At 40.8% G+C, this 11,107-nt stretch overlaps 1 protein-coding gene across 6 annotated transcripts in view; it reads right to left on the bottom strand.

The window, feature by feature from the left end:
* Positions 1-1,597: 1,597 nt before the first annotated feature.
* Positions 1,598-11,107, bottom strand: part of MIA2 (MIA SH3 domain ER export factor 2) — a 38,520-nt gene continuing 29,010 nt past the window's right edge. For 4 of the 6 annotated variants that reach the window (XM_064149350.1, XM_064149301.1, XM_064149339.1 and 1 more), the window contains 8 exons: positions 9,825-9,892; positions 9,050-9,132; positions 8,575-8,706; positions 6,577-6,729; positions 4,860-4,991; positions 3,339-3,415; positions 2,733-2,955; positions 1,598-2,148 (listed from right to left, as the gene is read on the bottom strand). In XM_064149350.1, the coding sequence (XP_064005420.1) occupies positions 2,000-2,148; positions 2,733-2,955; positions 3,339-3,415; positions 4,860-4,991; positions 6,577-6,729; positions 8,575-8,706; positions 9,050-9,132; positions 9,825-9,892 (1,017 nt within the window). In that variant the 3' untranslated portion in view covers positions 1,598-1,999. The remainder of the gene's footprint in view (positions 2,149-2,732; positions 2,956-3,338; positions 3,416-4,859; positions 4,992-6,576; positions 6,730-8,574; positions 8,707-9,049; positions 9,133-9,824; positions 9,893-11,107) is intronic. The other 2 variants (XM_064149311.1, XM_064149321.1) reach the window with 2 other exon arrangements.

Genomic DNA, 11,107 nt, shown 5'->3' with positions numbered 1-11,107 from the left:
GGGTAAACTTGCATAATCCCAAATGGGATTTTGATTTTTTTCCTCTGTTTTTCCTAACAGACAGAGCTGTCAGCCCTACTGCATTGTAGACTTAGCAGCAGGACTTGGAACACAGGCCTTTATGTGTTGAATTTTTTTCTTTTGGGGTGGAAGAGCAACTTAATCATTAGAAAACAACTACTTGGCTAAAACTGATGCAGCAGCTGAATTAAGCTGACTAGCAGTTAAAACAATTTAACATGGGTGATGCTTTACCATGTTGTCAGAATTTGTTGTGGAGTAGCTTGAGTATAAAAGTTTAAGAGCTGTTAAGGACTGAAGTGGAAGGAAGGAATTGCAGGAACGAGCCACGGAAAAATTCTGCAGCTGAAATACTGGATAGTGGTAGGAGCAGGAGTACTGAGCTGTGAAAGAAAAAGCTCCCTTGGCAGCCTTGATAAGGCAATTATGAAAAAAAAATGGGCTGGAGGTTTTTTTTAGTAACATCTAATTCTGGGCTGTGGTGGCTGCATTTACATTAGAGGCTGAAGCTGTGTGTTGTGTGTGTGTGTGTGTTGGGATGGCAGTGCAGCTGCCCAGTGCTGCTGCTGCAAGTGGTGGCTTGTCTAGAAAGTCTCCTTTGTTACCAGAGAAGGTTCTGTAGTAAATGGCTGCACTGAGTAATGACATGGCTGGTTTTCAGGTTAAAGCTAAACTGTTGGACCGGCCAATGCCTTCTAGTGGTCAATAAAAATGGAGCTAGGCTCTTTACAGACCCAGCATGGCACTCAAGTGTCTGCAAACAGGCTATGGCTAAGAGGACCATGCCTCCTGTGATGGCCACGGCCATAAGGGAAGAAGCAAACAGTACCTTCACAGGAAGAAGCAACACTCAAAATGCATTTATAGGCACAAAATCTTTAATGCTGCAGTTTGCCACTTAGTTCATGTGGGGGTATTTTTTTTTGTGAATCTTAGCAATCACTACAAAAAGAAAAAGCAACAGAAGCAGTCAAGAACATGCTGCCATGGCAAACAGTTAAACCCCAACTTGTATGTCTAACTGTTAGCCATGGCAGCATGTTCTTGACTGGTTGTGTTGTTGAAGTATATTGAGTATGCTCCTGTGCTTGTTTTAGACACAGAATGAATTTCTTTTTGCCTTGCAGTTTTAATTACTTGCACTATGTACTGGGATAAGCAGGCTTACAGAAATCTCCTGTCCCAGCCAAGGCAGACAGTTTATTGACTGAATGTGTTGGAAAGTGTGAGTTTGTCCTACCCACCTTCACTAATCTTAGGTTGCTGCAGACGTGCATCTTCAGAAGCAAGGGGGAAGTGGTGCTGAAACATCACATAGCTACTAACTCCTTCCTCCCATGTCATGAATATACATCTTCAATAAAGCACTATTCCCCCCTCCCAGTTCTGAATGAGAGCTGCTTTACTCTTCCACTCCCCCATCCCTCCCCCCACTAGTGGTAGGGTAACTGCCCCTTGTTAAAGCTTTGGTAAGTGGAAGATAACCTGTGTCATCACTGACTGACTATGGATGTAGCAGGGAGTCACATCAACTCCTCACCTACATCTATGGTATCATGTTAACAGGGACATTGCCTTCATTTTCAGTAGACTTTTATTAACTCTTTGTTTTCACATTCTATTCATAAAGCAGCAAACATCACTTTTGGCATGCAGAAAGAGTCCCTGTACACCTCAACAAGGACAAAGCAGCTGGACTATTTTAAGGATGGTTTCATGTGGTTTAATTTTGTACACCTCTGAAGAGATCGCTCAAGTTAGAAATACTTAATTTAAAATGACTACTGTACAGCTGAACTCACTTATTCACAATATTCATAGTTACTTTTTTATGTACAAAATACTATCCTGAGAGTTTTCTATTAAGCTTCAATTTGAGCGAAGTAGTTTAGAGAGACCTAAGTAACAACAGTTACTTGGTGGAAGGGAAAATGCCATCAGAGTACAGAAACAGCTCAGCACACTGCTGAAGTCACCGTCAAGTCTCCTGCTGCACTTCTGGTGGTTCTACAGCTGCTGGATTCAACTGAGGTGGCTCAGTTCTGCTGTCAGGAGGTGGTGGTGGCAAAAATCCAGGTCGTTGAGGGGGGTAGTGAGGATAAGGTCTCATTGGAAATGGATTCCTTACTGTGAGAGAGTCAAGAGTAGGCCAGTTACTATCAATCACCAAAGTAAATACAAACCTGCTTCTCCTACCCCTTGGCAAGGCCTGCCTCAATAGCAGACCTAGTCTAGGTGTTATAGTCTGAAGATGCTATGAAGGAGGAGGACAAAACAATCACTTTTCTCAGCAGTTACCTGTGACAGACTTGCAGCAGCAGCCCAGTTACTGCCTCTTAAGGGGCTGCTGCTGCCACCCTCATCTTTGACAGAACAGCAGGAGACAAGCCCTTTGTCCTGATGCTTAGTTCTTGCCACAGTAGTGCAAGCACTGAGAAAACCAGCAATGGGTGCATCCCCAAAGCATCTACTTGCTCGCCGGCCCCCAAAGAGAACGTGTAAATGCTGAGCAGTATGGGTATGGGGATCTTCTAACCAACAATAAAGTGTACCAGGCCATTAGTCTTAACCAGAAAAGATGCTCCCTGGCAGTTGAAATGAGAAGTAGTGTGGGAAGCAAGCTGTAAGTGTTCACTCAGCATGGCAACTCTCTCCCTGCATAAAGATTCATGTTCTTCACCTCCAAGGAAGTGCTGGCAAGAGCTACGTACTTGGCAGTGGAGGGTGTGGAAGCCCAAAGTCTCGTACTGGAATACATTCACGTGGTCCAAACATGCCAGGAGGAGGAGGAGGAAAAGGAGGTCCTCGTCTCATGAAAGGTGCTCTAGGGTCCATAGGCATCAACGGAGGCCTGACTAGAGGGAAAGGTGGAGGAGCAAACCCTGGACCAACAGCTTCACTTTCAGATACCAGCAACTGATCAGGTAGAGAGTTCTGCAACACAATGAAAACAAGGAAGTTATTACCTCAGGGAAAGGGATAAGGAAAGAGAACATTTCCAGTCCTCTTAGGCCCGTTTTGATGTGGACTGTGACATCAGCTGACAGCTAGTTCCAAGTCCCTGCCTTACCTATGGTATAACCCTCAACAAGGCTACCTCTCTGCACTGATCATCAGCTTGACCACAGTTTCATCTTTTGGGCCTAATTTTCACTAGGGCTTATATTAATCATACATCAAAATTTGTTCACAAGGCAGTAAGTGCTGTGACAAAAGGACGTGTGGGGTTCTGTAGTTTGGGCTGCACCGTGCAATGTAACATGACCAAAGGAGCAGAGACAACCTGCTTTAAATCGAGTTTCTGCTTAGCTACTCACACTCACGTTAGAATGATCTTTCAGGTCATTGCCGCTTGGTTCTGTTCGCGGGCTATTTTCTGAAGACGTCTGTCCATCTGTATGCAAAAGTTTAACAAGTTATTCACTGCTGACTGCCTCTGATTTCAGAATTCTTTTTGAAATCACACTACAGAGACAAGAAAAAAAACGTAAATATAAAAAGCCATTTGCTGTGCCAGGCACCTATGCCACTGGCAGACAACTGAGAAACACTAGGCTATACTTGAGTATTTTCTTAACTTCTGTCCCAGCTGCACCACAATTACAAAACTGCAGCTTTTAACCAAGGTTTCTTCTATCCAACGAGGCTATTTCTTCCATTTTATTTCTTTTTTTGTTTGGGGTTTTTTAGAAGTTAAAAGTCCATTCTCCTAGTGATACATCTTAGTAGTATTGTAGAAGCTCCACTTTTCCCCTCCCTCCTGCTAATTCCTTTGCCAAGTCCCACTCTAGGAATGAGCGTGCTACAATATGCAGAGCTTGACAACAAATTGTATCAAAATCTGACAAAAACTGGTTCCTTCCTTAGCTGCTAAACATCACAGAGACTTTCAGAACTACATTAGGAAGTACAAGAAAGCAGAAGTGAAACACAGAAAACCTTTATAAAGAGGGCCTTCAACATCAAACAGAATTCAGTGTTCCCAGCTCACACCCTTTGACAGCAAAACAAGAACAAACGTGCCACTTGCTACTCCTCAGGGAGTAACTGAATACAGAGTTTCTGTTGCAAGTTTAATGGTTTCAGCCTAGCTGATAAGCTAGACCCATGTGACCTACCAGGCATTAAATAAGGATGAAAACTGCTTAATAAGTATTAAGGCTTTAAGCTCTTAAAACTCTTTTAGTGATAAGGTTTAAGTCATCAAAACTTTTCCTCTGAGCTTCTGGTTGTTGCTAAGTATCACAAACTGCAATTTATAGCATCAGTCCATTTAAAACAAATATTACTTGGGTCAGTGACTTGAGAGTTAAGTTGGGGGACCATGACATTATCAATTACAAAAAGATGCAGGTGTAGCAAACCATTAGAAGGAAAGCTAAGGACCTTCTCCTTCAGTACACAAAGCCAGTGGATAGTTGAAAAATTTGCTGTTGTTCTTTAAGCCTTACTGATTCTTAACTCTACCTTTCACTACATGTGGCATGGAGATGCAGGTAAGGGTTTGTGATATCTTTATGCTGAGGTGAGTTGGTGGGTGAGGCCAAAACAGACTCAAGGCCAGTCCTGAACAGTTAACATACAGAATGGTGAAGATAGACCAAATAAAATACCTTGTGACTACCATTCACTGAATCCCACCCACCTGACAGCATGGACTTCTGGGGCTGGTGACAGGGAAAAGGCTGGATCTTGGCCAGCAGGTGTTAAAATATTTTTGCAGAACGGAATATTGGGTTTGTGGCACCTGTACAGTTGTCCTTTTGCCATAGCTTACTACACACAGTCAACTCACACTGGCATTCCCCACTTGATAGTGTCATAGAAGTAATTCCCACCTGTTTTATCAAAAGACCGCACATTGTAAGCTCGTAGTTCTGCTGGCCCAGAAAGTCTTCCAGTATTTGGAGGATTAGGGAAAAACATTTCTTGTCTTTGAGGAGGAAGAGGTGGATCAGTATAAGGCTCATCTGACATGGAACAAATCACAAAACAGGTTGGTGAAGAATTACTCCCTCCATTCCACTCCACACTATTTTACACCAGAAATATTCTCTGAACGTCTTAAGCTCTTGTAAATGTCCAAAGTGACCACAAGTTAGGGTGAGCAAACAAATCTTTAAAACCCACAAACACAGGAATCCCATCAAGTATATACTTCAATAGCTTATGGTTCTAAGGAGCTGCAAAAGAGAAAGTTCATTACTTTTTGGATTAACATACAGTAGAATATTGTACTTCTCAAAAGTCTATGTTCTAAATGGTGGGACCTTGGAACAAAGAGGTTCAGCATAGCAGTGAATGTCAAGAGCAAAGTGAGGCACTCACTGTTTTAAGCCATTCTTAGACTGCTGCTCTCTTATGTTCCACAGTGCTGCAACTTCCCTAAATCGGACCTATCAATCAATCATGCAGCTACAAGATAAAACTGAGATTCAAGTGCAAAGATTGAGGCAGAGGAGTTCCCTGTAAACATAAGGAAGTATTTTTTTCCACTGTGAGGGTGACATAACACTGGAACAGGCTGCCCAGGGGGGTTGTGGAGTGTCCCTCTCTGGAGATATTCAAGACCTGCTTAGATGTGCTGCTGTGTGACCTGGTACAGGTGATCCTGCTCTGGCAGGGGGGTTGGACTGGGTAATCTTTCAAGGTCCTTTCCAGCCCCTAACGTTCTGTGATTCTGTAAAAGCTGGGGCAAGGAAACAAGTCTCTCTCTCTGCACTATCTTATCAACAGACCAGATCTGCCAAATGAGAACCTGCGTTTTGAGTGGACTTTGCATTCTATATTTGTGCTTTCACATAGATGTGTATCAATTGTAGTACTCCTTGTTGCATCTAACTGTGCTACTTAAAAAAGTAGGTGAAGTGCAGGGATTAATGTGCAGCATTTTTCCTTCTTATAGATACACAGAAAGGTTGTCCTCAAGTCAACAGTGCATGGGGAAGAAGTATCAGTAGTATTTTCTGATTCATCTCTCCCTTCCTTGAGGATAATGTACAATACAGTCGCTCAGCTGAAGAAGCAAGACTGACTTTGCTTTTGTTTATTATCAAAGAGGCAGTAACAATACATCTTGTACTGGACAGGATGACTGTACCACAGTCCTGCTACCAGTATGCTGTGTTTAAAAAACAAAAAACCAAACCATTTATTTTTCAAATAGATAATTATCATCATCGTCATCGTTACTAATGGCTAATGTACCATTAGAACTTTTTTCTTTCTCACATCTCTTAATTATCCAGCCTAGAAAAGTCTATTTGATGCACTAAACAAACCCTCAGTAAAATGATGAAACCAAACAGGTTCACTGTACACTGCTAGTACCAGTATGTATCTGAAAGACAACACAGAGTAAGTGCAAGTAAACTGCACCATTCAAGAAAGGGAAAAATCCCTCCTACTAAAACCCCACTTTCAGTGCAATTGCACATGCAGCTTTAAAAAAAGCATTCCTTATTTTTAAAGAGAAAAATCTTAAATATAGACAGTGCAAGTCAGTATAATATCTCCATTTATGCAGACATACGGCAGCTAAGCAGATTTTTATACCTGGTGGAGACAGAATTATCCTGCGTTCTCTATCCCAAGGAGGAGAGAGTGATCCAGTATCTGATGGTGGTCTGTGGGGATCACTCAATCTGTCAGAACTCAGCTCTCCTCTTTCACTACCACTTTCATACATGGCAGATGGTCCTCTGGATCCTAATTGAAGAAATCAGATAACTCTTTACCCAGGTATTTTAAATCCTCTCTTATGTCTTTCTTCATTAAGTCTGAAAAGAGTAAACTAAATCATGGAATGCCAGCACTGGCAAGGTATGAGAGACTCATGGCTCCACAGGACTCTCCAGCTGTTTGCTGATAACCAATTACATTTACTAGAAGAGTTTGAAAGGTTGAAGGAAGACCTTTTCATTCCAAACAAGAGTTCAATTTAAGAGTACCTGCATTTTATATGTTTTAAAAATAAATGTTAAGAGCTTAGGTTCACTTGAACAGCAGTGGCCTCACACTAACTCCTCTTAGTGCTCAAAAAATAAGCTTCTAACCAAACTCAAAATTAGCTCAAGTCAATACTCTCACCATAAGAAAATGTCACATTACATTCAACACTCTCCTAGTTCTGATTTTTGATTCAAGGAGGAGAGAAAAAAAAATCAAAAGAAGACCCAGTCAACACATAATCAAGTGCAAGAGAAACGGTAACAATGATGGCTTTTAGGTTGCAAGCTTCCTTTAAAGAAGGTTTGGACTGAAAAGTGACAGAAATACTGAATTCTGGTATCATTCTCTAATTTTCTAGCCTACAATTCAATCTACATTTTGAAGATATTTCATGTCTTGTGCTAAGTAAGCTATGTACTAGAATTGCTCTGTACCTGGCATTATTTCAGCATTTAATTTGTTTAATCTGGCTTAGTTACATTAGTGCTCCATTGTGGAATGTGGTAGCTGCACCACTGCAACCTCTTTCCATGCCAATGATGCATCCTGAAATCCATTTTTTACTTCTCTTCATCAGCAACAGCTGAGCTTCAGTTTAAAGATGCATTAAATTTCATTACTTACTGATGACATACAAATAGTCAAGCATGATTTTGCTTGTGTGTGGCATAGCTAGAGTGGAATACTCAACCTCAAGATTTTCTGACTTATAAAGTGAATCAACTTTCATATGCACCTGGATATGCCTTTCAGTTTTTTTTGTGTGAAGAACTAAAGAAAGAGGTAGTCCATGCATGCTGGTCTACTAAAAATATCAGTGTTCAGTAGTGAAATCCTTTGAGAAGAGACATTTAGACCTATTTCTCATAAAACAACTACAGATTTCAAAAGGTTTAACAGTTGTAGTAAATTAAACAGTAGCTTCTTTACAAGCACGTTCTAACATTTATCTATGCTATTTTCATCAACATCTAAACCACAAAGGAACAGTGTTTTTCTTCCCTTACAACCCATGACACCATGGTTTGCTTTCATCTACTCCTCAATCTCCAAGTTTTACTCCTTACACACAACCTTCCTGGGCCCTTTTATCCCCGAGGAACAAACTGTCTCCGTGCTTCAAATTTAGAGCAATGGGAGAAAAACAATTTACTTAACAGTTAACCCAAATAAAACTGTCTCATGCTTTTGACAATGTAAGCAGCCTCTCCTCCTCTCACCAACTGTAGATCAAAAGTGACAGAAGGGGCAGTATTTCTTCTTCAGGAAACTGCCTCTTGTTTACTTTAAAATCATGAGCTTATTTCATCAGAATCTCATTTGTCCAAGAAATCAAGACTGGTTTTGTTTTCTTCAATTTATGCTTCTAAAGTGACTCTACCAATCACCCTGGTAGTAACAGCTAAATTCTTCCATTGTACTGCTACATGTTGGACAGCTTTCAGAGGCAAGCTGATAGACAGGAAGTTTGCCCAATCCACTTATATTTAATTGGTTGGTTTAATACTTTTTTGTCACCAGCAAGAGGAAAAGGTGTGACAGGCTTATAGGAGAGGAAAGAGAAATCCAGAATAGATACATTTTCAAGTTTAAGAATTGTACCTCTTCCTCCTCCTCCACCTGGAAGCATAGGCGAAAGCCTTAAAGGACCCTCCAGTAAAGTTGGAGGGGAAAGAAAAGCTCTTGTTTCAGATGAAGGCCGGCCCATTGGTGAGGGTCCATATGGGGAATGCTCTGGAACAGTTAAAACAAAATACTCAAGTTCACAATGTTTAGTTTAGCAAACTGTATAAAGTAATCAACCTCTCAGGTGAAGTTTAAACTGTGCAGGTGAAATGAAAATTGTGCTCTCGTTATGACATGTATCATATTCTCAGTCTACTCTCACTGTAAAAACACTTCTAGTTCCAATAAGACACTCCCCGTGACCTGGAATCACTTATGGCTCATTTAAGATGACTGTTATTGTAAATGCACAAGCCCAAGACAGTTTTCAAACAATTACATATGTGTGGTCTTGGGGAACAAAACCATAAACCAAAACAATTAGCCTCTATTTCACAATTCAATACTGTACCTCTGCCAAATGGTCTAACAGGAACATCAAGAGCATAAGGATCTTTTTCTAGAAGGTCAAGTTTAAATTCTGTTTCAGTTAATCTGCAAATAAACAAAAAGGAAGCAGTAAATAACCAAGAAATCGAGATGTTTTACTGGACCATACTGTTTACTGCCAGGCTTAAAAGGTTAACAAAGCAAAGTATTTTATTCCCTGAAGAGAAAGACAAAGGATGTCACAGAACTCTGACTTCAGGAACTTCTGAAAGCATTTCTCTATGCTGCTGTATTTAATTCAGAAGCTGAAGAGGCATGTTAGATGTCACAACCCCTGGCATGACATTTCTCAGAGTACTCTGAGCTGCATTCCAAATGTTAGTTAACTTCACATAGAGATTCCTCTCAGCCACCAGCACCTGGTCTGTTAGCTCAGTATTAACTTCTGAGTTAAACTGTAAAAGCAGTAGGCAACTATGACACCTGGTTGATACACACTTATTTCAAACAAACAAGAACAAACCCCCAAACCTTTTTGAGTTCTGGCACTACATCCTGCTTCTCTTCTGGAGACCTTTGCACAGTTCTTAAGTTCTTACATTGGTGCCTGTTACCATTACAGCAATGCTCACATGACTCCCTCCTTTCCAAAACTCCAGTGGAACACTGTGTTCTCTCTGCCCCTGTTTGGGCTGGAAGTGATTAACACAGGCCTATATACACCAAATCACACAACCCCAAAACATACCCATGGGCTAGAGTGCGTTTGTTTAGCACCAGATCAGCACCATACTTACTTTTGCCTGTTATGCGCATTTTCCTTTTTTATATCACTGAGGTGTCTCTCAGCTGCTCGGGCTGTCAGCTTTGGGGAGGGACAAAAATCAGATGCTTAGAAAACTGATATTTATTAAGTAATATATATTCATAAATATAATGGCTCCTAGATGCAAGACATCTTTTCTATTTGGGGTGCAGACTATATTTTCACAAGATACGACTGGTGTATGAAGCATATGAAACAGAGCCTTGTGTGTGTCACAAGAGATGCCACAAAGATGCTAAAGGCAGTGGAACATTTCCTTTATGAGGAAAGGTTGAGGGAGCTGTGGCTCTTTAGCTTGGAGGAGACTGAGAGATGACCTCATTAATGTTTGTAGTTATGTGAAGGGTGAATGTTGCAAGAACCAAGACAGGCTCTTCTCAGTGATGCCCAATGATAGGACAAGGGGTAACGGGTGCCAGCTGGAGCACAGAACATTCCATGTGAACATAAGGTAAAGCTTTTTGACTGTGAGTGTGACAGCATTGGAACAAGGCTGCCCAGAGAGCTTGTGGCATCTCCTACTCTGGAGACATTTGAAACCCACCTGGACACATTCCTGTGTGACCTACTCTAGATGCTGCTGCTCCAGCATGGGGACTGGACTGGGTGATCTTTGAAGGTCCCTTCCAACCGCTAACATTCTGTGATGCTGTGATCACCAAACTACATTAGCAGCTCTCTTACTCATTTTTTTGAGGGAAGATAGGGCTTTCCTTCAAGTTCTTGGAACTGCAGAAATGCTATTCTTTGACTACAGGTGCTTTGAAGCATCTATAGCATATGTACAAGATTTGAAGTCTTGAATTTTATGTAATTAAGGTTTATTTTAAAATCACACAGTTAAAAACTGTAAAAATTATGATCATGGAGTTTAATGTTTCCTGTTGGGAAAAAAGGGTAAAAAAAAGGATTTTTGTAGCAACATTCACAGGAAGCTGTCAATGGAACACACTCTTCATAGGACATAACAATTTCTATTAGTAGATAAAAGTAGTGAAGTAGATCCAGGGAAAACATTAAAATGGTATTGAAACCATGCCAGCTTTTATTATTAGCAACATGTTACTGTTTAACATCTATGTGACATTTATTTCAGCAGATTTATTGCTAGAGCAAATATTGCAATATCATTCTACTGTGCTCACAGGAATCCAGCTTAACTATCCCAATGTTAAGTATTTTTAACATGCTTTTCTGTATTTCTGTAAGAAATATGTATGTTTAAAGGTGACAGGTTAAATTTGATTGCCTGGT

This window comes from Pogoniulus pusillus, chromosome 1 (genome assembly GCF_015220805.1).
Source record: "Pogoniulus pusillus isolate bPogPus1 chromosome 1, bPogPus1.pri, whole genome shotgun sequence".
Taxonomy (NCBI): Eukaryota; Metazoa; Chordata; class Aves; order Piciformes; family Lybiidae; genus Pogoniulus; species Pogoniulus pusillus.
The sequence above is the reverse complement of the archived record's forward strand: the minus strand, read 5'-3'. Positions and strand labels throughout refer to the sequence as shown.